Genomic DNA, 27282 nt, shown 5'->3' with positions numbered 1-27282 from the left:
CCATCGCCATCCCCTAACCATCCCGTGCCGCCGTCGCCTTCGATCCTCCCCGCCGCCATCGCCGTCCTCCTCCACCGCGTCGCCGACGGCTCCATTACCGTCCCCTAACCGTCCCGTGCCGCCGCCGCCTTCGCTCCTCCCCGCCGTACTCCACCAGCTCCCTACCCCACTGCTCGCCTCGCCGCTGCCACCGCCTCCGTCGAACCACCGCTGGCGCGGGGAGGACTCCTCGTGGCCGACTCCGAAACCCTAGACACTACCCCCAACGCCGGTCACGCCGTCCGGTCCGTCGCCGCGTCCTCCTCTCCATCACCCGCCGCCAAGGGATTCAAGGCCCCTGTTCAGCCCCTTCTGCCACCCCACATGCCTTCTATACAGCATCCTTTGACTGTACTGGACCATCGCATCACTAAGAAAGGTAATAATACTATTCCTCAGGTACTAATTCATTGGTCTAATACATTACCAGAGCAAGCAACCTGGGAAGACCTTGAAGATTTGAAGACAAGGTTTCCTGGACTTCCTGCTTGGGGACAAGCAGGCTTTCAAGGGGTAGGGATTGTCAGGAACACGCCAAGCAACGCCAAGGTAGCGGTACAAAAAGATACAGAAGAGGAGATCCGTCCTGATGAATCTGAAGAGCAAGAGGAAGAAGCTGAAGCTCCAGTGGAGAGCGATGGCGCGAAGCAAGGAGGAGGAGAACAAGACTTGGTGGCCAAGCGTCGGTCGTCAAGGCCTATCAAGCCCAACCCACGTTATCAAGTCTCTCAATGGGTTGCGTAAAGCAGTTGTCGTTGTAACAGCCTGGCTCTGTCCAGCTGGCGATGTATCACGTGAGAGAGAGGAGGAGTAGTATATGTACTCAAGTCTAAGAAGAACAGAGACATGTCTTGAGACTGGCAACTCGGAGGCGAAGGCGGCGGCGGACTCAATCCTGTTGGATTGGAGTATAATTCCACTAAAGTTGCCTATCTATCGTGTGTTCTTGTGTTCTTGTGATTTGTTTCCCTTTTTCCTGCTTAAATCAGTGTTGAATCTTGTAAGATCCTGTCAGCCGGCTGCATCAACCCCCCACATCCCGGCCTCCCACTAGACCACCACCCTCATCCCGCGGCGGCCTCCATCGTCGACTCCGCTTCCCCCGTGCGCAGCCCACATCCACGCCGACAGTCCGTCGCCTACGCCACGTCTCGCAACTGGATCCGCTCCTCTCCGTCGATCTCCACCACGGTCCCTTTCGCGCCGCACCGGAAGCTGCCCGCCAGTCCTCTGATCGTCGCTGGATGCTGTCGGCGGGTGATGCAGTACTCACCCGTCTCCCCTCCATCAGCCGCACCGGAAGCTGCCCGCCAGTCCTCCGATCGTCGCTGGATGCTGTCGGCGGGTGATGCAGTACTCACCCGTCTCCCCTCCATCACTGAGGGACATTCCCATCAACAAAAGGTAAACAAAATTTCTTATATAGCGTTCGATTGCTAGACATCCCCCATCTAGAAAAGTTACAAATCAACTAAAGTTCATAAATTTGTTGAGCAAATGTCCAGAAACCAATTCACTTTTCAAAGTGATTTTAGCACTGTAATGCTTTGTTCGAGCTGTAATCAAAATGTATGTGAAAGTATCACTTAGACAGTTTCGTTTTAAGTAAAAGAAACACTTTCCTGTTGAAGGTATATCTACCATGTGTATCTGATTTGTGGACATTATCTGTTTTCTCCCTTTTCGTCTCGCTTCTTCGTACTGTTGCTATGTTGTGAAATGATTTCTGTACAAGTTTCTGCAGGTACACTTGGCGGCATCACTAATTTAACTCCAATCGCTTATATACAAAGCTGCCGAGAATTGAGTTTAATTTATGCGGAAGAGTGCTAGGGAGCGGTATGCTGCTCTTAGTGCTGACGACAAGGAAGCTAGGCTTCAAAAGATGCGAGAGTACTACCAGCGAAAAAAGAGTATTGATCCTGTACCTACCCATGGTATTTAAATTATTATCTCACAAACGGCGTAGATCTGAAGTGAAATCTTGCCACTGGACACAAGCTCACTCTTCTTCAGGACGTCAGGTTCCTTCATCACCCGGGTACTCTTTCCTACTGTGAAAATAAGACCAGTTTCTTCTGTTTGTCCTGTTTTTACTTGATTAATTTCTGCGATATCAATTTTTTAACATGCGATAGAAATATCGTTGATCTATGTTGTGTCTGTCAATTTATTGATCTGTGATGCTGCATTTACATGTGGTGCACACTCATCACTACAACGACTTCTCCTATGGTATTAACATACTGTCTCTCTGTTTGGTCATGATCCTGGTAGTTGTTTTACTGGCTAGGTGCTCACATTAGACATAAAATTTTGGATTTGATTATATATATACTTCCTCATGGTAAGTGTCTCATGTTAAGTTCTGATGATCAGCGTAATTGCTGATGGGAATTCATGGTGATAAACCACACCTGAATTCTATAAATGTGAGAGAAGACCTCCACTCAATGAAATTTAGTCAATATGCGAGCAGAAAATACACTAATCCCTGATTCAGTCATGGAGTAAATTGCATCATCTATGCTCACACGGTTAGTTTCTTTACCTGTATATTATCTTCCTTACCAATGCAGTCATCTTACTGCTATCAATGCATCTTGGCAGAATCATTTCCTTCAATTAAGCTGAATGAGTATAGAAAAGGAAGGTTGTTAATATTATTGCATATCGCTGTAAACTATCCACTGCACATTTGATTATCTGGAATGCAGTACGAGAGAACACTTTGCCGGTTTGCCTTGCCCCGTCAATTTCCGTATCCATTTAACGTTGTAGAGAATAGGCTGCAGTACTTACGAACTCTAATTTAGATCACATTAATACATAACCACACATTTTTTTAGCTGACACTGATTCCGTGAGCATTACTTCATAATTTACATTGCATAAAGTTTATTCTCTCTACTACATGTGTTTCTTTTAACTGATGTTGGTCACCTCTATTATATTTAACTCGGGTTCATGGAAAAGTACTTCTGAGGACTGAGGCCAATATAACCCTTCCTTCATCTATGAGCCTTCGAAGGCATCATTTGGCAGTAAAATGGGAAGACGGTCATTTATGTATTTGTTATTTAACGTTATATATAATGGGTCTGTTGTACTCATGCTATGCCCTTTCGGGGCAGTTCATCCTTTGGTCTGTAGCAATGCTCTTCCTATCAGAAAGATTATCTATACAAAGTATTGTATGGTCACTAAATTATTGTATGGGAGCTTATTATCTGTTTTATCGTATTAGAGGCATGGAATCATTAAATTGTTATATAGGAGCTTATTTTCTGTTTCATCTTATTAGAGACGTGAAAATATTATGGGCTTATTCTCTGTTTTATCTTATTATTGACGTGGGTTCCACGTGCACACTTACATAATTTATGCACCAGAATCTGTAGTAGATTGTTCAGCTCATTCAAACTGAATCAGTAACTGCTTAAATTAGAACCAAATGCATTCTCTATGGGATGACTGAAACGACTGATTGGTGCAGGAACTAGGATTAAGTTACAGTCAAAATCAGTAATACTTTTGAGAGCCGATGATTTCTGCATACTTTAATTAAGGCCACTATCACCGTTTAAACCATATAAAGTAAATAGGACGCCATTTGCTCTTGAATTGTCATGTTTTAAGCATGTATTGCTCTGAAAAAAGAATACTTCAACCTTTCAGCACAATATATTTTTAACTGAATACTTTACGCCTTCATTATTTGTGTCCTCTAAGATTGTGAAATTCAGTTTGTTGCTGTTCATTTATGAATATTCCAGTTATTTTGCCAGATGAAAAGCAGCTTAAGGTTTTGAACCCAAGCAAGTTTGTTTTAAATGTTCTGACGGTACACATCATTTGAGGTACCTAATGTTGTCCTTTTAAGCTTTATTTGAGGTTCCTTTTAAGCTTTTAACCCGTGCAAGCTTTTAATGTTCAGTAGTCCTTTCATTTGGTCAATAACCCCCTTAAAAGCTTTATTTAAGATACCATGCCCATATAAAACTTTGCATGCACCTTGGGCATGAGAACAACTAAATGGATTTGTTTTCATTATTTTATCTATGTTTGGGCATTTTATCGTGTTTGAGACGAGTATGTGTCGGGCTACCATTGACCAGAAAGATAGACTGATATAGAAATCATTCTTTGTTGTCTCTCTTAGTTTGTAATTAGAATTATCTGATTGTTGAACTCGAATTTCCTTGATGAAAATTATATTTGTTCAGAGATGCTCATTCTAGCTCTGTATGCAGATTTGGTGATTGAAGAAATGCATCGTAACATTTTGGCATGGTTTGAAAATATCGCAAATTCATGCTTCGTCAGTTAATTCTAAGTACCCATGTTCTGTAGCCTCTCCTTTTCTCATTTTTCACACAATCCTTTTGATCTGCATACGTACTATTTTTCTTTGTGTGCTACGGAATGTGATTAAACCATGTTGTTCATATAAAGAAGCATAGAATTGACGTGGGTGCACATGTCCATATTTCTCTTTGCTGAATCTAACGATCTACATGTTTTACTTCTTAATATATAGCATAATAACTTGGCAAATGAATCAGATTCGTTACAATTTCGTTTTGTTCAGATCAAGGAAACGATTCCTCATTGATTTGTGCATATTTATATATGACATAGATTGTATATTTCAAATGATGCACATTTTCCCCATTGCAACGCACGGGCACCCAACTATAAAATTTAAAAATCGACTCAAACACAGATGGTATACTAAAGTACCGGCAAAAACATATTAAATTTTTATAATAGTACTAGAAAAAATACCCGTGCGTTGCAACGGGTGAAGGTTATTTCAATCTTACTATTATTATACGGTTCAGTTAAGGTGGAATTCGTTGTGGGAATTCGCTTGGATATTTTTTTTCCATAAAATCATGAGTTGCAATTAGGAGTTCGATCATCTCAAGTTTGCATGCAAGTTTTTTTAAAGAGATTTTTTATACAACTTCTTTTGTATTTTCAAAAGCTAACGAACTTAAAACCCGAATCAAACACGGATATGTATTTCTAAAAGCGAACGAACTTAAAAACCGACTTATATACAGATGACGTACCAAAGTATCGGCAAAAACACCTTCAATTTTTATAATAGTAGAGATAGAGATATATATAATATAGAGATAGAGATAAATGCTAAAAAGATATTTGTATTACTAAACTTGTCAATTGAGCTATGAATATTCTGAAAAATAATCATATAGTGTAATTAATCATGGAGACTTTAATAAAAACTAAATTCAGCCATATTTTATTTGGGAACTTTTATTTCTCACATTCACTTCACTGGTAAATTAATTGAACTTTATTATAAATTCTAGACGTAATTTATAAATCCCTAAAAGGAAAATCAAGGTATAAGAGCTCATCCCATTCTCAATTTGGATTAAGATGATACTTATGCATGTGTATGTCCCTCACAGATCACAAGAATTGTGCATCATTCAAATTTCTGTTGTCACCGCTCATCAAAATAGAGTTCAATAAGATCAATTCAGGCTTCGTTTGGCACAGTTCTAGCTCCCAACTTTAACTTACCTGAAGCCGGAGCTGTGCCAAACGGTCCAGATCCTCCATTTTTTGAGTGGAGTTGGCAAAGCTACTCCTAGAAAATGAACTACGGGGTGGAGCTGGGTTTTTGCTGCTCCATAGCTCCACTCCACCCCAAAAGACCTACTACCCCAAAACACGTGTCCAGATTCAGAGCTACAAATTGCTATATTTTAGGACGGAGGTAGTAACTTTTTAGTGTATTTACGTGAAAATGCCACTCAAATACCCCCATCTTCCTTTCCTCCTGTTCTCTCTCCTCCACATCTTCCTCCTAATCCCGATTCAGTGTCGGCGGGACGGGACGACGAAGGGCGGCCGCAGCGGGACGGGACGACGATGACCGGCGCGGCGGGACGGGACGTCAATGGGTGGGGCGGCGGGACGACGACCGGCGGCGCGCGGTCGGGGTGGCGACGGGCGACGACAGACAACGACGGGCGGTGCGCGGCCGGGACAAAGACGGCCAGCGCGGCGGGATGGCAACGGGCAGCATGCGCGGCGCGGTGGAGACGATGCGCGGCTGGGGCCAAGGTGGCTTGGTTTCTTTATTTTTTCAATTTTTTTCGGATCTAGAGCTGAAAGTTAGCCGAACACTTTTAACGAGTTTCCAACTTGTCAACGGGTGGTACCGCGACTACGGTATTTGTATGGTATGGGATCGTCGGTTCCAGGGTATATACGAGATTGAGGTAAAAGAGACAGAGACAATGATTTTTATACATGTTTAGGCCCCTTATCTGACAGGTAATAGCCCTACATCCTGTTTATATGGGATTGATATAGAAACCACAAAGTACAATAATTGTGATAATATATCTACAATAATTGTGATAATATATCTAACCGTCGTCTTAGGGGGGACGTGTGTTGGCTTGTGGCTTTGTGACTATCCCCTCTCCTCTTAGGGGGGCTTGTATTTATACCCATAGATGCCCCCTTGTCCAAATAATATTAGGGAGATAAATATGGATATAATCCGAGTAGTCCTTGTTGTTTCCATATAGAACTTTATTTATCCTTCCTTATCCGGAACTCCTTCTATATACGAGGTTTGTTTCTGTATAAGACATTGTATATGGTGGGTCCTGCCGAGTTTAGTCAACTACTATTAGGTGTTGTATCCATAATCATGGCACAACTCTAATAGGAGCTAGCTCTCACTGAAGTTGAAGTTTAGTGTTAGGAGTTGGAGTTTGGAGCCCTACCAAACGGGGCCTCAATAAAAATGACTTGATGAAAACATGTTCCCAATATTCAATGATGTCATCAGTTTTTAGAGAGGATATGCAACTACGATGTAACATTACATGCAGTTCTAATCGTTCGTGCTGGTGTTTGCAATTCGACAGATAGTACGGTGATGTTAGACCTATCATATAGCCAAGCCAGGTCAGCCTAGAATTCACCTTAATTTTTATGTGCCTTTTTTTCTTCAACATCGTATATATGTGCAATTATGATATCATATGTAGCGTTATATAAAGATGATAAAATTTGTATTTCCATTAATTCCAGAATGTAAATATTTCGACTTTTCCTCAATTTTCTTCCCGTTAAAATGTTACGGGCACTTTTTTATATTAAAAAAGAAAAAGAAAAAAAATAGATGGCGCGCGTTCCCAGATAGGCTACGCGGTCTACCGTGCACCAAGTTCAGGGGGATGTCGCCTTATGTGTTTGTTTAGGCAACACATCCAACCGTCCACCAATCTCACGATCCGCGACACCTCAAATCTAACGATTCAACGCTCGTTCCTCTTTGCTCGTACTATAGTCGGATCGGGTTTGCCTCGGCTCCACCGCTTCCGAATCAAAATCTTCTTCTTCTCCCATCAAAATCTTACCGGTCCCCTTTTTCTCCTCCTCTCCCCTTCCACCGAAACCCTAGGGATGGCGTCGCCGGCGTCTCGGTGCGTCCTGCTGGATCCAGGTGTGCCCGACTACGTGTTCTCCATCGGTCCAACAGAACAAGGGTGGGCGTCTATCGACTTGAAGAAGAAGAGGTACCAAGGGTGCGGGAGGTACGGCCCCTTGTTGGCGGAGAGCGTGAAGCTCTATGTGCGCCTCGCCGAGGAGCACCCGGCTCTCTCTCGGTTGGCCATCTGCGCCGACAAGAATATCATCCGCAACATCGTGGCGGAAGAACTCAAGAAGAAGAAAGCTTCCAAGGCCGCCGAATCTTCATCCCCCGGCCTCATGGTGCCGGATCTGGCGATTCGCGCCATCGAGTTCGACAAGATCGATGAGATCTCAGGTGTCACTGCCCGCGTCGAGGTCGCAGACAAGAACCTCATGGTCCTCTCCCTGTCCTTCGTCTTCACATCTAGCAAGCACTACCTCCTCTATGATGCCATTCACGCATCCATGTCCATGATCCCCATCCCGAATTGGTGCTGCGATATCTACTTACCGTCGAACCCTCTCCCTGTGCGGTACGGTGATGAGTACGCCCTAGTCCTCTTTGCCAAGAACTATCCCTACAAGAGAGAAGGACGATCCACCTGCATTGACTTGCTCTACCTGTGGACGCCTCCAAAGTCGTCGTCGCCTCCAACGTTGCTGCCACCGCCGCCACCGCCGCCGCGAGAGAAGATGTACCCGAATCCCTCCGGTGAACCGTGGCACACCAGGAAACCGCGCTTCTCGAAGGAGACGCCAGCGTCCTTCTGCCACCACGTCAAGTTCACATCCAGTAGCCATGCTTTCTGGGCTGATCTCACCAAGGGCGTCCTGTGCTGCCGCATCAAGGACCTCTTGGACAGCTTCTTCGTCCATTTTGACTTCATTGAGTTGCCCCCTGGGTGCAAGTCTGACGCCCTTGATGACTCCGATACTGGGCCAGCGGAGATGTTCCGAACCATGGGCTGCAGCACTGGGGACTTGATCAAGTTTGTCTCCATCTCCTTCGATGATTCTGTGCCGGAGGACGACAAGACGGTGACGGAGTGGACACTGGACATGGGTACCTTGCAGTGGACCAAGGGCGAGGAGCTGCGCTTCGGAACTCTGTGGGAACTGGATGACTTCAAGAAGGATGGATTACCGGAGACCGAGCCAGTGTACCCCCTGCTGAGCATGGAGGAAGGCGATGGTGGAGACCTTTACTTCATACTGTCCAGGCCAATCATGCGGTGGGAGGACCCTGCGGTGCACCACGTCTGCCGATTCAACATGACAAGCAAGAAGCTTGTGTCCAACCCTCTTTCCTGGCGCCCAGATAAGATTGTTCCTTCTGGTTTGTTGGGCTGTGAATTCTTCAGACACCTTGATAGTCAGCGCCTTGTTCCTGACAATAGGAAGATGGATGCGGGCAAAGTGCAATCCTGGGTCGAGATGGAGTCAGGTAATCAGTTTTGTGATTATACACACAGCTGCTTTTGAATTTCCAGTTCATACATGCTGAAATTGGTAACATCTTAATTTGATTGCACATTTTATACATGCTGATGTTGTGAATTACTACACTTATTACTCATTGGCTTGTTTGCAACTGTACCAAACATGTTATGGCACTAGCATTGTCATTCACCTGACTTGTGTACTGTTTTCTTATATTTTATACATGCTGATGTTGTGAATTACTACTATTACCCATTGTATTGTTTGCTACTGTAGCAAATATGCTATGGCAATAGCATTGTCATCCATCTGACTTGTCTACTGTTTTCTTGCCCAGCATTGGAGGAAGTTGATGAAAGCATGCAGAGAGAGATATCACGGAAGCAAATGGTGTGGTCCGGGAGCCAGCTAGATTTGTTTTGCCAGGCAAATTAGGGAGATCAAATGCTGATTAGGGAGATCGGACTCTGAATTCCATCATTCGATGTTCACAAGCTGGGTTCTTTAATACTTCTGTTTATTGGTACCAGTATGTTTTTGCTTGTCGATCTCACAACCTTATGTATGCACTGAAGTAATTTGAATTTATCTTGGGTGAACTGCTTTTGCAAAAACTCGCATACCTTCTTTGGGGATGGCTCATGCTCATTCTATAGTGCTTTCAGTTTGACGTGCTTGATGCTTGCTGATACATATATCAATTCCTAGTGCTTCTCTGTGGATGGTGTAGTGTTATACTCTTATCTGCGTCATAATTTCGGTCAATTTGATGCAATTGAATTCCCAACCATCTTGATCCATTATATAGCACTTCTGTGGGAGCATGTATGATGAATTGGCAGTGTTCTGTGGATATTTACGAAGGGCATATAGGCTGCTGCTTGCCCAAGCAGCCGAGAGATGATTGAGAAGATACGCGAAACAGAAGATACGTAAAACGAGGTGAGCCATTAGTGTATAAAACGAGGTGAGCCATTAGTGTATTATTAACTAGTATTAACTAGTAGGGGGATTTTTTTGCATTTGCCTGCTAAAACAATAATTACCTCTCAAGGCTCAAGCAGTGGAGAGAACAAAAAGTACAAATTAAAGAAAGTCTTCAGATCATAGCTGTTAAATGATTGACAGTACTTTCCACGGAGTAGTTTAACAGTACTTTCCACGGAGTAGTGCTCCTTGAGTGTGTTCACTGCAACTCTATAGAAAAAAAAAACTGAAAGTACTCACGGCCCTGAGGGAAAAATCTAGTCAGTTTGATTTCAAGATGAACATTGGAGCTGACGTTGTAGGATGTAGGTTTAATTCTTCAGAGCTTTCGATCTGATGTTGGGCATGTAAGACCATATTGATAAATATTTTTGTATTAAAGTAATACCTAATTAAATCTGCAGGAACAAAGCTCAATAATTGGTAGTATATTATACCAACATGAGATGATTACCTGATTAAAAAGACAGGGATACAACAAAACTTACACAACCAGCTAGCGGTAATTCGTAGATGCTGGATCAACAAATCCCATCCACTTATTCTACAGAAGATGTGAATATCACACCTGCCAAAACCAAGAGATGAAATTAAAATTAGTGGAAAGACCTTTGCCTAAGCTAAAAGGAAAATATCAAAGTGCCAATCAAATAATGTTGGGGTATTGGTGGCAAACAGTTAAACAGCAAGGGGAAGGACTGTGAACATCTAGGGAGCTCCGAGCCTACGACGAAACGATGCCTTATAGGATGGCTATTGTTGTGGCTAAGAACAGATTAGAATCAAACGAGAACACAAGGGGGGTCGACGGGAAGGCGAGGTTGTTAACCTCGCTGCCCCGTGCCGGAGTTGTGTAACAGATCGAGAATGACACTGAAGATTGCTTGCTTTATTCATCTTAGAGGCTTACAATTGTAACGAACTCTCCAAAACTAAGGGCCACTTTGAATCAAAGGATTTATATAGAAATTTCGTAGGTTTAAAAACTTATAGGAAATTTTCCTATTTGGCCCTTTGATTCAAAGGATTAAGCTTTCCAAATCCTATGAAGTTCTTATGGAATGGCACATTGCATGTGGATTTTAGAGGAAATTTAGCAAGAGCTCCAACCTCTTGGAAAATTTCCTTTGAGTCTATCTCTCTCATCCGATTCCTACGTTTTTCCTGCGCTCCAATCAAACGATCATTCCTGTGTTTTTCCTGTGTTTTGCAATCCTCTGTTTTACACTTCAATTCCTATCAGAATCCTGTGTTTTTTCTATTCCACCGTTTTTTCTACCCTGCGATTCAAAGGGGCCCTAAAAGATAACAACCAAATCCTAGTAAGAGCAGGTACAATAGCAGGCTATAAGCCAGCTGCAAACATATTTTAAGTAGATAAATAAGAAGAGAGAAAAGCAGCGGGCTACAGATTTGTAGCCAGCTGTAGCACGGACTTCAAGACGCAGTATGTGTATGACAGGTGGGACCAGGTATTAATAGTGTAGTATGTAACTATTGTATGAATGAGCTACTAGATTGGCTATAAATAAATTAGAGCTGGTAGTTGACTATACTATTAAACTTGCTCTAACAGCCAAATCCTAATTAAGTGCAAGCTTATCTTTATCCACGCACGCCGGCCTCACGCTAATCCCGGCGCTGCGTCCGACTCACGCTGCTTCTGCGCGCGCTTCCGCTGATAGCCGATTCCCCACATAACATCTATTTATATGGAGCGGAATAAGCCCCAATATAGTGAAGGCTATTTAAACCTAACATGCATCAGTTACATGTGTAGTAGAGGATTAAAGCCTTGATGGCATGAAGTTGGAGGTCTTCAATGGCGGTGGGACTGTGGGAGGCTAACAGATACTCCCTCGGTATTTTAATATATGACGCCGTTGACTTTTATACAAACGTTTGACCTTTCGTCTTATTTAAAAAATTTATATATTTATAATTTATGTTATTGTGATTTGATTTATCATCAAATGTTCTTTAAGCATGATATAAGTATTTTTATATTTACATAAAATTTTTGAATAAAATGAGTGGTCAAACGTTGGTTAAAAAGTCAACGGCGTATATAAGTATTTTTATATTTACATAAAATTTTTGAATAAAATGAGTGGTCAAACGTTGGTTAAAAAGTCAACGGCGTCGTACAACAAAAGAAATGAAGGGAGTAGTAGTTTTGAGGAACCTCCACGCCGATGGGGGAAGTGGAAAAAGCCGAACCAGAGGCCCGAGTGTCCGACTAATGCGGGGCCGCCTAATTCACGGGTGATCGCGTAGGATCACCGTGCACGATCAGTTTACATTCTCATGTGCAACGGCTTAATCTGTTTAGATTGGTGTAGTTAGTTTCTTCTTCCTGTGCACGTGTGTGTTTAGATTGGTTTTGATAACAAAATCAAAAAATTAGTTTGAAAGAAAAAAACAAATTCAAATTCAAATTTAAATCGGGTATGTAAAATTTTGACTTATAAACTTTGGATATATAAACTTTAGGTGTATAAACTTTAGATGTATAGAAATACTATATAAAGAAAAATATTTGAATTCAAATTCAAATTTGAATTGGATATAATTCAAATTCAAATTTGAAACGAGTATATAAACTTTTGACTTATAAACTTGGGGTCAATAGACTTTAGGTGTATAAACTTTAGATGTATATAAATACTATCTATAAAAAATATTTGAATTCAAATTCAAATTTGAATCGGATATATAAACTTTTGACTTATAAACTTTAGGTCTCTAAACTTTATATGTGTAAATTTGAGGTGAATTCAAATTTAAATTTGAATCGGATATATAAACATTTGACTTATAAAATTTAGGTCTCTAAATTTTATATGTGTAAATTTAAGGTGTATAAACTTTAGGTGCATAAAATTACTAAAATAGAAAAGTAATACGGTACCGAAAAAGAAAAGTTGAGGGAGGGGGTTTTAGGGGCGATCGCTGGCGATAGCTGGTAGCGATCGATCGCCCCTTAGCCTTTCCGGACTAATGCGGCATGCAGGAGCGTGGAGTTGATGGGGAAGTGAACAGGCAGCCTACGTGGTGGCCATAGACAGTTCCCGTAAGCCAGCTGCCAGCGTTGGAGGCTACAAGCGCTGATATCTTGCCTCACAAATGACATCCAACGATCCAAAATAACTGAGATGACGTGGAGGCACCAAATTGCAGAAAAATAGCATTAATAGTCCTTAGTGGGGATCAACTATAGGATTGAATATTAATTATTTTAAACTTTAAAAATAGATTAATATGATTTTTTAAAGCAATTTTCCTGTAGAAACTTTTTGCAAAAAAAACACCATTTAGTAGTTCGGAAAGTGTGCGCTCGGAAAACGAAACAATCTCTCTTTCTTTCACACGCTGCAGAATGCTACAATTTTTCTTTTTGTTAGGACTATATTTTGAACGCTAGAATTTTTCTTCACATTGAACCTGCAGAAATAGCTGCTGAAACCGCTACAGCCTACATGCAGAAACGTTAGTTTGAGCATACATGAATTTGTCAGGAGGCATCTCTGGACCTGCAAATCACACATAATATCCTCAGAAAGGCCTAAAAATGATGTGAAATTCCTGAAAGCATGGACCTACAGTATAACACGCATGCTTTCTCACAAAGATATTTGTGGGTAAAAAATATGTAGTTTTTAAGTTATAGGAAGTTGAAATGTCTGTTTGCTGAACACATCCAAATCTACGTGGTAACTAGCTTATATTGGAATATAGAAGTAGGAGTAAAGCGACGAGCTGCGTGCTCGAGACATCCGACCATGTTTCATTAGTCGTAACTATCCAATTAAAATGCGACTTAATGGTGGGCTGTGGGTGCATTGTTTTGTTAGTCGCACCCATAGCAATTAAGAACCGGTTCACGGGAAACCTGAAAGACTTACAACGTTTACCACAAGTGGGAATAGATAACTGCTTGACTTGTAGTATAGCTCGACTCTTTCCTAGGCACTGGTAGCGAGGGTGGGCGTGATGGAGTTGGGTCGGCCAGGGTGTCCGTTGTCCACTCCCGGTGTAGGGGGTGGAGGTGAAACCTCAGCATAGTGTGGATGGTTAGGGGAGGGTTATGCGAAGGGTCTTGTCACAATCACTCGACATGGTGACGTGTCCGGCCGGGCAATGTAACATGCCAGTGGATTGTGTCTTGTGGATATAGTTATGCACCTCTGGCCAAGGTGAAACTATTCGAATAGCCGTGCCCGCGGTTATGGGCGATCGACTAGATTCACCGAGATTAGTCTCACCCTTAATAAATTGGCTGGTTAGTTCAGGTGGGATGGTTGGGCCTGTTTAACGTGGTGTAGCGTTGACCAGTGGAGATTAAATATTGTCTTAATTAACCAACTATTTTACTGTTTTTAAAACTACAAATGCTTTGCAACTGCCTTTATGCAAATAGCCACAAACCTCCCTTTGTCTCCCGTTGCACGAATGCATCGGTGGTGTGGCTTGCTGAGTACGGTGGTTGTACTCAGTCTTGCTATTTTTTTCCTTTTCAGAAGTGCAGTGCTTCTGAGTCGAAGACGAAGTTAGAGGACCAAGGCTCAGACCCCAGTTAAATTTTGCATGTGGAGTGGAGCTGAAGCCCCGTTAGGATCGCTATTTTTCCGCTGCTGCTGCTTTCTTTTCGGTGTGAGGACGAAGTGCCTCTTTTGTAAGTATTTACGCTTTATTTACGTTTAGATCTGTATATTAATTTATCGTTTTGTGTACCCTGGCTGATTCATAGATAGAGATTTAATACACAAAATAGTCTGGAAATTTGGGTTAAATTTCTGAACGTGACATGGACCGACGGGCGGTGGTGAGGAAGCAGAAGGTGGAGCATGCGGCGGCGGAGAAGCTCGATAGCCAGCGGCTGACCTCTCCCCAGCCTCTTGCACCGGATTCGTTAGTGGTGGCACCAAGGTGGCGTCGGATTTGTGGATTTATTTTTTGTTGTTGGGTATATTTATTCTCTGATGTCAATCGATCTTGGTGGCAATTTAATTTTGATTCGGGGATTTGACTTTGATTTGGGGCAATGGGGAGCAACTTGATGCATTGGTTTCGTTCAAGCCAATGCATCGAGCCGATTTGTGTGTTTTTTTTTTCCTCGCGTGCGCCTTAAAGATGCTAGTTGTGAAACCGACACCAATTACTCGAGTCATCTGTGCTGTTTTAATGGTGCCCGTTAGGAAAACAGACCTCAATGGGGTTTCCCGATCGGCACCAATAACACTTTCTATAGTAGTGTTAGCTCGTGGCCACTTTGAACCGTAACAAAATTTAGCAATGGTAAATGTAACAGGGTAATAAACCAAACATAATAATGCAAATTCTACCCTATCAAAATTAATTTAGTAATTTTGAAAACTTGCAATATTAAAAACACGATCAAAGTTTAATAAGTTTTCGAACTAAATGCATAAACTACAACCAAATATTGTTAATGCCAAATATACCATGATCGGATAGAAATGAAAATGGTACTCCCTTTGCTTTTAATAGATGACGTCATTTACCTTTAAGCACATGTTTGATCATTCGTCTATTCAAAATTTTTATGCAAATGTTTAGAATATAAATAATGCTTAAAGTACTATGAGTGATAAAATAACTCACGACCAGACAAATTATAATTGCGTAAATTTTTTGGATAAAATGAATGGTCAAACGTATTAAAAAGCCAACGGTACCATTTATTAAAAAACAGAGGCAGTAACAAACTAAACTCTCATAGGTCCTACGATATTTTAAGGAATTTTACACAAAACATCTCAATGCCCGCATAATGAAAAGTGGGTCCTTGAGAAAATTAGTTTTTCTGCTCCTCCCCTAAGCCGATCTCCTTCCTTACGAGCGCACCGCGCCAGGCTGGCTCCTCCTTCATTCCCTTCAAATTAGCCACGTAGACGCCACTTCAGCTAACACCACTGTTTAAACCACCATGATACTTGTCGACGGGGGATACCCGTAGACCGGATATAGAGGGTATTGGGGTACGCTGGTATAAGGATCTACGTAGTACGACATCGAGCAATCAAAAGACAAGAATTATACTAGTTCAGGCCCCTTGATAGGTAATAGCCCTAATCCAGTTGATATGGGATTATATGGTGGAAAACACGGATTACACAGGAAAAGACGGAACTCGAGGGATTCGGCGAGATTGTAGTCGAGACGATTCGACTAGCTCTCGTTGACTTGGCCCCTTGCAGACTCCGACTTCGTAGGCTATGTAGGTTGTGTTGGCTCTGAGATTCGATCATCTATGCCCTCCCCGGGGGGTCCCTTTTATACCGTAGGTTGGGCACTATCCGAGTAGGACTCGAATATACCAGACCTAGTACGATACGTAGGCAACCCAATTCTTGTCCGAGAAGGTCTCTCCTTGTCTGTTGTCTTTACGAAGAGTTTCCTTATGTGCTAAAGGATTTATCCGTGTACACGTGGATATGCCTTGTCGATATGTGACGTATATCGTGGGGTAGAGGATATGTCTGACCCGTAACCCTGACAATACTTATATTGCACCGGTTTTGACAGTTGACGTTGTATCTGGTTTTTCGGTTGAATGACGCAAATCGGATTCGTCGACAAGTTAAGAAATATCATATGAACTTATTCAAAAAAGAAACAGGCCGAAGCCCAAAACGTTGTCGATGCTCCCCGAACGGGTCAAGCCCCCATGCCAATTTATGGATAGCCCGAAAGGGAAAGAGATCGGAATCCACAGCGGGCCGGGAAAAGGAAACATACGTGATCTTGCGCGTCTCTGATTGCGAATATCTGTAATTTTGACAAATTGACCCTTTAAGAAAACTTATTTTAAGATTGGTCCATGCTAAAAACTAATTGCAAAAATAAGCCGTCGGCTCAGCGCCATTGAGATTGGCGCTGATATATAACGTCTTAGCGCCTGCAACGTTGGCGCTAAAATCCTAGCTAAGCTGTCAGCAAATTCCACGTGGCAGAGGGTCAGCGTTAAAGCTGTTGGCGCTGACCCCACGTACTACATTAAGAATATTCCTTTTGCATCATAGTTGGAAGTGTGATAGTGGTGCAATGGTTTGGTTGCTTGCCTGGTGTGTGCATGGTCTTGTGTTCGATTCCCGCCGTCACCATGTAGAACCCATTTTCTTTATTTTTTTTCCTCTGTTGTTTGCTTTTAAAAAACAAATGATTTTTTATCTATTATTTTTATTCTCTCAGTTGGCTTTTTAAATTCTCTCATCTTTTTTATTCTCTCAAGAAGGCAGAACCCATTTTCTTTATTTTTTTCCTCTGTTGTTTGCTTTTAAAAAACAAATGATTTTTTATCTATTATTTTTATTCTCAGTTGGCTTTTTAAATTCTCTCATCTTTTTTATTCTCTCAAGAAGGCAGAAAGAGAACATATACCAAGAAAAAATAAATAAATAAATGCTTTTAAAAAAATAAATGATTTTTTACCTTCTTTTCTATTCACTCGGTTGGCTTTTTAAAACAAAATAAATGTGACATTGATTATTCTCTCAGCTGTTTGCTAGTTCACGAAAGCAGAAAGAGAACAGACCAAGGAAAAAAAATAAAGAAAAAAATTTGCATTGCAGGGGATCTAACCCGAGAAGTCTTGCATGCCAGCACATCTCTCACCACTAGGCTACACTTGCATCATATATTACAGATTGTTGCTTCCTTCTTATCCGGTACGTGGTTCTGCCGCTGACCCTCTGCCACGTTCGAATTTGCTACCAGCTCATCTAGGATCTCAGCGCCAACGTTACCGGCGCTAAAACGTTATATATCAGTGCCAATCTCAATGGCGCTGAGCCGACGGCTCATTTTTCAATTAGTTTTTAGCATAGACCAATCTTAAAATAATTTTTCGTAAAGGGTCAATTTGTCAAAATAAGGCTGCGAACCGAATATAGCGGTTTTGCACTTTGTGTATCGGCGGGACTACTCGGTCTACCGTGTACTCCGTAGCAGATTAAGGGAGGCTTTTGTTTGGAGCTGGTTTGACTAACCAAACTACCACTCTATTTATTACGAGAGACTCTATCCATATATACTTTAAATAAAATTTTCTCTTAGACTATTCATCTTATTACACTGTTGTGTCCGTAATAATTAAATCTTTATAACAAGATCTCACATGATTATATTTTGATGAAAAATTATAAATTACTTTTTAGACATATAATAGTAAATTCAATAAAGCCTAATAGTAATTTATAGAAGTAACTTATAAAAAAGAAAGTAACTTTAATGCATGCCTTTTTTCATTGTGGACGTGACTACACAGCTAGTGGTAGCTGGTTTGTACACAGCTAGTGGTAGCTGGTTTGTACTCCATCTAGTGTCTCCTTTTAACTTAAAAAATGCAATAGTATGTATCTTTTTTTAATCTCTTTAATAAATTATATATTTTAAATCACGTATTATTTTTAAGATCTATTTACATCATTGTACTCCACACCAAAATATGTGACAAAACGAGATTCATATTGAATATATTTGTTGTAGCAAGGGGTAAACTTTGCCCCCCAAGTTTGGCCAAAAACACATTTCGCCCAAAAAGTCTACTTAAAGATAAAATACTCAGAGAGTTTCCCCTAAAATATAAAAACTCGAATGAAGTTCTCCTCTTTATAGAAAAGTTCTTTTAGGACATGTTGTTACCCAAAGGAAACAGCGTTATGAGGAAAAGTAAATTCGAGTTAATGTCAAGTAGACAGATGTATTCGAGCCAACATCATCCACCTGACATTATTTTTCTTAATAGTTGTATCCGAGCAGGTTCCTATGGAGTGACAAGGCGCCAAGATAATGGGAAAGTATATTCGAGTTCTCGGGTGCGACCAAGACAGCTGAAATAACAAGAAAAGAAGGAAAAGTCTTATCGAGCAATTGACTCATTCGAGAAAAATAACTATGGGGACCACTTCAACTACTCTAACCAGCTGGCACCAGATGTCACCTAGGGACCACCAGCAAAGTACTATTATACCCCTAGGGCATATGGATCACTAGGGGTAATATGGTAACTTCATGTAAGCCCATGATGGCAAAGATGTAAATATTTGTGGTCATGGTCGAACACTATAAAAGGCCGACCAGAGTCCTGTAGCAAAGACACAATGAAATAGAGAAAAAAATATCTTATATACATCCTGACATCTACTTTTGGGCTCACTCTCAGGGTAAACGGGAATTTACACTTTCCCGTTTACCCCCAACTCTGTTTGTGCCCTAAGGTCACAACAATATTCAAACATTTTATTAATTTAAAAGTAATTTATTACATGTTAGAAAATTAACTTCAATGTTATCAGGAAGTAACTATTACTTCTTATACATGGTTAATTCTCATTAGTTATTCCATCAATGTTATCTGCAATCCATTAAAGGTTTTATCTTCTTTTCTCATTCTACATGAAAAACAAAAATGAAAGGAAAAAAGCAATCGGTGATTAAACATATTTATAAAGAGTTACTTCTGAACCATGCAAAAGTTACTTCCAATTAACATTGAAGTTACTTTCAAAATTTGTTAAACTTACGTGTGTTGATTAAATTTAATTTCTAGATAAAGTCATATTTTTTATCCTTACAACAAATTTGTTGACGTTTGATATCGCGATTCTGTTATTTGCATAGTATGGGGGATCGTTGGTGCTAGGATATATGCGAGACTGAGGTAAAAGAGATGGGGACGAGGATTTTTATACAGGTTCGGGCCCCTGAATTGTCAGGTAATAACCCTACATCCTGTTGGCCGGAGCCGGTGTTGCTCTTTATTCACCATAATCACACCAGTATAATATGTGGGGTAGCCTATCTAACTGTTGTCGACATGGCGGTCTGAAGTTCTGACTCGTAGTCGACAAGAGGGTAGTCTTCCTCCTCGAATCCGTGCCCGGCGAGATCAGAGATAGCGCTTTCGTCTCTCCTGACAGTATCCAGAGACACCATAGGGGACTAACCGTGCTTATCCCTGAAGTCGATATCTGCCGGCGTCTTGTCTTGGCCTATGTTGGCTTGTATGTTGTGGCTTCTGTTGTTCTGTAGATTGTGGTGGGTGTGTCGATTATCTGTTTCCCCTCTCCTCCTAGGAGGCCTTGTATTTATACCCATAGGTGTCCCCTTATCCAAGTAGAACTAGGGAAACCAATATGGATACAATCCGAGTAGTCCTTGTCGTTTCCATGTAGAACTCTAGTCATCCTTCCTTATGCGTAACTCCTCCTATATCCGAAGGTTGTTTCCGTATAAGATATGGTATGTGGTGGGTCCTGCTGAGATGTAGTCGACTACTATTAGGTATGTGGTATCCATAATCCTGACATAATTTACTTTTAATGTCGTGACAAAGTTACTTCCGTTTTGTTTTAAGTTACTTTTATAATATATGCAAATTACTTTTAGACTTTATTGAATTTACATTTATATGTCTAAGAAATAATTTAGTCAAATCTAAAAGTAACTTTTTTATATATAATAAAAGTAATTTACAAATATAAATATTTTTTCATCGTAATATAATCATGTAAGATCTTATTGTGAAGATTTAATTGTAACGAACACAATGGTGTAATTGGATTGTAGATCGGATAAATAATTTGAGAGAACTTTATTTGAAGAGGAAAAAGACATCCACGTGGATGGACGCCATGACGACGTGCACGATCAGACGGCTGTGAGATGCTTCGTGCTATAGAGCTAAACCGAGAGCGCTCTCGAAATAGATTTTCCGCTTTTGTTTATGTGTTTCTTTATTTACAGCACACATCCACCGTCCGCTAATCGGACATCCGTGACAACCCAAATCTAACGACTCAGCCCTCTTTTCTTTCTACTACTCGTATGATCGTATCACCGTGCAAAATCGCACCATCTCTCTCAAGTTTTTTTTTTCAGATTGGCTATAATTATGGCGACAGATTTTTCCCATAAACGCAGTCGAATTTTGAGCCTTAGTATTGGTATGAAGATTCGTGCTCACGGGGCATCAGCACACAGGCTTTACTTTTTTTTTCATGTCGGTGATTGGTTCTGACACTCTGCCATAGATGCATACTGTTATGTTTTTTAAACTTTGGTTGTTGTTGTAAATTATATATTTATATAAATTTACACGGTAGTTACACCCCACTTGCACACCACTTACATATATAATTTTGGGATTGACATATGTAATTTTAAGACCTACATATGTAATTTTAAGACTTACATTATAAATACACTAAAATTATATATATAATTTAGAGACTTACAATATAAACACATGCCGACTATATTTTGGTAAAAAATATGGCACTATAACTGTAGCTAGTCCCTTTTTTTTTTCCGGATCGACCAATTTTATTAAGAGAGGGAGTTTCTCTCAAGTATTCCCCCATCAAATCTCACCGTGCACACATCTAATCTCCGCCTCCTTCCCCTTCCTTCCCCTCCCCCCTCCTTCCTCTACCGCAATCCTCGGCGATGGCGGCGTCTCGGTCTCCGCCTCCGTCATCGCCATGGCCTTCCTGGGTCCTGCTGGATCCAAACGTGTCGGACTACAGATTTTGCATCGGTCCAACAGCAAAAGGGTGGAAGGTCGTCGATTTTACGAACAAGAACTACGGAGCCGGGAAGAAGTATGGCCAATTGATGGCGGAGTGTCTGAAGCTATATGTGCGCCTCGCCGACGGCGACGCGGGCCTGGATCAATCAGAGTTGGCCATCACTGCAAACGACGGGGTCATCCGCTCCATCATAGAGGAGGAGCTCACGGAACAAACTGGCTGCCTGAAGATGGATCTTCACGGGATCGTACACGCCTCGTGTGTCACCGGCTACGTCGAGATCGCGGACAAGAACCTCATCATCCTCGCCGTGTCTTACTCCTTCGCTCGTGACAATTACTACCTTATCTACGATGCCACTCTCCGGTCGCTCTCCATGATACCCCATGTATCTGCTCATCCCTATTGCCAGGCCTATTACCCGTGCGACCCTCTCCCTGTGCGCTACGGCGACGAGTACACCCTTGTACTCTTCGCGCGGAATTTGGAGTACCAGAAAGAAGAACAAGGATGCAACTACTACCACCGTGATGTGCTCTGCCTGTGGCCGCCGCCGCCATCGTCGGAGAAACCGCCTCTGCTGCTGCGTGACACCCCGGGTCCCTCCATTGAGCCGTGGCACTTGAAGGAGCCCGTCTTCCCGGAGGGGAAGACGCCATCGGAGTTCCGCCACCACGTCAAGTTCACGTCCACAAGCCATGCTTTCTGGGCTGACCTCACGAAGGGCGTCCTGTGCTGCCGCTGCAGCGACCTCTTCGACAGCTACCACGTCAACTTCAGCTTCATCGAGCTGCCCCATGGGTGCGAGTGTGACGCCCTGGACATGCCGGATACTGCGCCGGCGGAGATATACCGGACCATGGGTTGCACCTCTGGGAGCTCGATCAAGTTCGTCTCCATCTCCTTCGAAGATTCTATGCCGGTGGATGAAAAGACCATGACAGTGTGGACGCTGGACACGGCCTCTTGGGGATGGACTAAGGATGTGGAGCTCAGCCTGGGAAGTCTGTGGGAGCTGGAGGACTTCAAGAAGAATGGATTGCCGGAGACTCAGCCAGTCTACCCTTTCCTGAGGAAGGAGGAAGATGAAGACAATGCCCTCTACTTCACGCTGTCCAGTTCACTGTTGGGGCCAATCAGCGAATGTGGGGAACCTGCGGTGCACCACATGTGCCGCTTCGACATGAGAAGCATGAGGCTCGAGTCCAGCCCTCTTTCTTTTCCCCCAGATATGATTGTTCCGCAGCGTTTGTTTGGCTCTGAGTTCTTCAGATACCTTGACCGTCATGTTCAGGTTCCTGGTTGTGGCAAAGGCAAGAGGAAGTTGAATGAGGACTATATACTGATGCTAATTTGCCCAAGTGAATTCCTAGGGTTGTGTGCTCAGGTAATCCGTTTTGTCTCATACACACAAGCTTAATTTGTTTGAATATTTGCAATTCATACATGCTGATATTGCTGCTTTGTCATCTTCATTTTAGTGCTCAATGTTGTGCTACTACAATTACTCAATTGTCTTGCTTACAACTGTAGCAAGCATGTTATGGCATTAGCAGTGTGTACAATTCATCTGAGTTGTCTTCTTCTTTTGTTGGCCAGCAATGGAGCGAGTGGAAGAGCATGCAGAAATAGAGATCAGAGAAGTAATTCGTGTGGTGTGGGAGCCAGCTAGACTTCTTTTATTTTTATTTCGCCAGGCTGCTGATTAGGAGATCAGATTCTGAATGACATGTTTTATGTTCACAAGCTGGGTTTGTTTTGCTACAGCCTGCATGTCTCTTTAGTACTACTAATGTTTATCGTTACCAGTATGTGCTTGCTCATTGATTGCTTAATCTTGATGCACTGAAGGAGCATGAATTTATTTGGTTATTTCATTTTAACGCTTTCGCTAGAACTCACATGCCTCCCTCCGAGAAGGCTCATGCTCAATCTTATAGCGTTTTCAGTTTGATGTGCTTCCTCTGCAGATGGTGTGATACTCGTATCTGCCTCATGATTTTGGTTGATTTGTATAATTGCATTATCAATCATCTTGATTCTTGAACATAGATAGATCCATTGGATAGTGCATAATATCTGTGGATGTTTGTATGATTGATTCGACAGTGCTTCTGTGTGCTGTGGGTGCATTCATGATAGATTGGTGCTTGGATGCTATGCTGCCGCAGCTAGTTGCTTCGCCAAGCAGCAAGCGAAGTAGCCGTGCACAGACACCTGCTGCATCAAGCAGCTGAGCAGGAGGTGTATTGTCTAATGGTTAATTAATCATTTTCCTTTGTTCGGACATGTATTGCAATGCTGGAATTTTCTTACACCAATACCTGCAGAATAGCTGCTGAAGCCACTTAATTACATTTAGAGGCAGGAGCACTAGTTTACTTACATGATATATGTATAAAATATGTGCGAGCAAACACGAACGGTTTAAAGAGGCATCTATCTTACTCTCTTAGGACCTGCAATATCACACATGATTAGTTCTAGATAGTCAATGAACTTACATAGAGTAGCTTAGGTTTATCAGTATCTGTGTGGCTCTTATATCTTAAGATTACAATGCAATATATTCTATCTGTGGAGCTCAGGTTTTAAACTTGTTATCAATCCTTGTGTATAGATATTTTTCTTATTGTTTGGATCAAGGCTATATAATCTTAGCTAAGCCACAGATATATTTCTCTTTAATTTAGCTCAGTCAGATCTACCTCTTGTTTTTTGGAACCTCACAGAAACATCTAGTTTCACAAAGTGTATAATTTGTGGATGCTGATACTGGAAATGTTCTATCAAGTGGCAAAGGTTTGGTTTCAAGATTTTCTTCAAACAACAAAGATTTGTGTGAAATATGGTTACTTACTTCAGCCGTTGCTTGGTAAGTTTGTTGGAAGAAGGGGTTTATTTATGATAAGTTATTGCACCAGTGATGGTGGTGTTAATAATGCTAGGCAACGCAACATGTATTTTCTAGCATACTAGTCATTGATATATTTGATCAGATTTTCTAGCATATTATTTTGTTACCATAACATTAGTACCATATTTCCACTTGAAAATGTCAGACTTTGTCTAAAATATCAATGGTTAATCTAGTTATTCATTCAGTGGCCAATGGAATGGATTCATTCAGCTGTCGGTACTCTGTAGTAAATAATATGCAAAGCAGCAAGTCATGGAATACATGGGCTATAATTTGGAATGGATTCATTCAGCTGTCAGCACTCTGTAGTAAATAATCTACAGAACAGCAATTCATGGACTACATGGGCTATAATTTGGTTGTGTAGGAAGCTGCTGCTAATCTGTTGAAGAGGCAGCAATAGTTTGATGAATTGCATTTCTGTCGTAGACGAACTGTTAAAGTTTATTGCTTAGCTTTGATTGTCTTGCTCTGTAATTGAGTCTTGAATCAATGCTCCCTCTTTTACTGTGAGAATACTTAAGAAGTTATAGTTTCTACATCCTATGGAGACGAGGACATCGATTCGATTTTGGTGCCAGGGATGGCCCCAGAGGCCCAGATCATCTTACCTTCACCTACGTGTTGATCATCTTTCGTGGGATTGTGCTAAACAAGCGTTGGTGCTGTGCCCCTCCAGTTTGCTATCAACGTTCAGGATTTCCAAGTTGATCCTCGAGTCAAGTCTCATGGTCTCTATAACACATAATTAGCCTGACACATAATTAGGCATGGCATTGTGAACTAAGTATATACTATCATCCAAACATATATATGAAACTAATTGCATTTTAACCTCGGCATATACTAGAATCCATAAAAGAAAAAGAAAAAAAAAACTAAACATGTCCTATTGGGGAAAAAGAAAAAAAAAACTAAACATGTCCTATTGGGAGAACTAGCTAAATCTGTTAATCTGCGCCTGATCTAACATCAACCCTTCCTCGCGAAAAAATGGAAAAGAAAAGGAAAACAGCAGCCCTGCTGTGGGAGTCGGATCACTAGTTCACAAAAATCACTCTCCTACTCAGTAGTCAGTACCCACGCCTCTCCGGATCGCTTTGTCGAGCTGGAGGCAATTCTGACGCGCGCTCCTGCCAGCCACCGTGCCACGTTTTAGAGCCCAGGACTAGGGAGGGATCGTGCAGTCGTACGTAGCGCCACGCACTACGACGTCCCGCAGGGAAGCACGCACGCACGCACGCCGCCGCCGTCGACGACGACGTAGCAATCGTCGCATTTGCTGGCGCCGCATGGCCTCCTCCGAATATCCGATCCCCGCGTTGCACAAAACCATCCGAAAATGTTACGGCCCAACGACCGACGCGACGAAACAGAAGCCCAGCCACGGAGCCACCCATTTGCTGGCCCATATGTACGCCCAAATGTCCAGCCCAACACACCTAGTAATTCCAATCGACTTCCCCCGAAGAAGGCGGAAATCAGGACCGTCGACCGAGTCCTGATCAGCTATGGCGGCGCCTCGACCTCTGCCGTCCTGGGTCGTGCTGGAACGAATCGTGCCTCAGCTCAGGTTTGCCGGTGAACCAACGTTTTGCTTGTTGATCGCACAATAATCTAGTGACATGCCTTGTGTGGAGATGGGATAATATCAATTCCCAGTTCTTCTCCACGGATGGTGTGTCATACTCATACGGCTCATGCATATGATTAGCTCGCTTGAGATGATTGGATTTCCATCATCTTGAACAAAGATCGATTAGATATATAGTTCTTGTGTGCGCGCGCGAATGTGTGTTTTTACTGATTGTGTATTGACTGGAGATTTATTCCGACAATGTTATGAACGCTGGAAACTAAAACAGGTGGTTCGCCGAGCTTTTTAATACTGTAGTATGTTGTTAGCCTTAATTGTTATACTACTAATAACGTTCGAGCTCTCGAAATATGCATTTTTACAACATTGTAATTTCCTGAACGCAACAAATCTAGCGTCTAAATGTTCCCAAAAAGGAGCGCTAAATCTACTAACGGTCAATTAACGATCTTGTTTGGAGAGCTGATAGTAACTGCAACTTCTCCAGAATCTTCAATTCTCTCAAACAGTTAATATTTTTATCTAGATTTTACTAACAGTAGCTATAGAATCAAAAAATGAACTACAAGATAGAAAACTTAGCATTTTTTAGATTATGATACTTCTTAGTTTACAACATTGTTTGGTTGGCACTCACAACTTGCTTAAGGTTGGCACACCAAGACTCCACCTCCCGCACAGAAAACGAAGCGGAGTATTAGCCTTTAAGGATCAATGCGATTTTAAAGCAACTTTCGTAAAGAACTTTTTTAAAAAAAAACACGTGCGCGAGGAAAATGAGAGGAGTGTGTTAGAAAGTTAAGTGCCGAACTCAGCCTTAGTTAGACAAGTTTAAGATGCTTGTTTAGTTCATAGATATATTTTGTGGCAAGATTTTTCCTATGTTGACCCGTGCCAATGAGACTAAAGAAAAAATGTGGCAAGAATGACTCATACTCCCTTAGTTAAAAAAATATTCAATTCTAACTTGTAAATCTAGACATACACGCGTTTAGGTTTATAGTTAGGGTTTATCTTTTTTTTAGACAGAGGATGCACTAGGCAGGTTAGCCCCTAGCCCCCTACTTCCTCTGTGTCAAAAAAATATAACCTAGTATTATGAGAAAGAAATTTGAAAATATACTTTATTTTTTCATATATTGCATTTATATACCTGGCTGTGACTAATTTGCAAGAATATACCCAATCCGCAGAACGGTTGCGCGGGAGTGAGGACGAGCAGCCGGTCCCGCAGGCCGGGGATGCGGTACCACGCTGGTCCCGCGGGCGTG

The 27282-nt window shown here is 41.8% G+C and overlaps 2 protein-coding genes and 1 long non-coding RNA gene across 5 annotated transcripts; all 3 read left to right on the top strand.

Moving 5' to 3' along the window:
* The first annotated feature begins 885 nt into the window (after positions 1-885).
* On the top strand, positions 886-4528 carry LOC4334143 (uncharacterized). 3 transcript variants are annotated; one of them, XR_010740383.1, is made up of 4 exons: positions 886-1443; positions 1784-2080; positions 3816-3899; positions 4293-4528. It is a non-coding gene; the product is annotated as an uncharacterized lncRNA (long non-coding RNA). The 3 variants fall into 3 exon arrangements; XR_010740384.1 differs by lacking the exon at positions 3816-3899; XR_001544008.3 differs by lacking the exons at positions 3816-3899; positions 4293-4528 and having other exon boundaries at positions 1784-2281.
* Positions 4529-7414: 2886 nt separating this feature from the next.
* Positions 7415-9566, top strand: LOC4334142 (uncharacterized). The gene is made up of 2 exons (XM_015776634.3): positions 7415-8956; positions 9290-9566. Exons 1-2 carry the CDS (start codon positions 7504-7506, stop codon positions 9385-9387), a joined length of 1551 nt encoding a protein of 516 aa, XP_015632120.1. The 5' UTR covers positions 7415-7503; the 3' UTR covers positions 9388-9566.
* Positions 9567-21298: 11732 nt separating this feature from the next.
* On the top strand, positions 21299-23317 carry LOC107277591 (uncharacterized). The gene is made up of 2 exons (XM_015774159.3): positions 21299-22881; positions 23094-23317. The coding sequence occupies exons 1-2, from the start codon at positions 21412-21414 to the stop codon at positions 23124-23126; spliced, it is 1503 nt and encodes a 500-aa protein (XP_015629645.1). The 5' UTR covers positions 21299-21411; the 3' UTR covers positions 23127-23317.
* Positions 23318-27282: the final 3965 nt, after the last annotated feature.

The sequence above is a fragment of the Oryza sativa genome, chromosome 3 (assembly GCF_034140825.1).
Source record: "Oryza sativa Japonica Group chromosome 3, ASM3414082v1".
Taxonomy (NCBI): Eukaryota; Viridiplantae; Streptophyta; class Magnoliopsida; order Poales; family Poaceae; genus Oryza; species Oryza sativa.
Note: the sequence above shows the minus strand (reverse complement) of the source record. Positions and strands in the feature narration are given on the sequence as shown.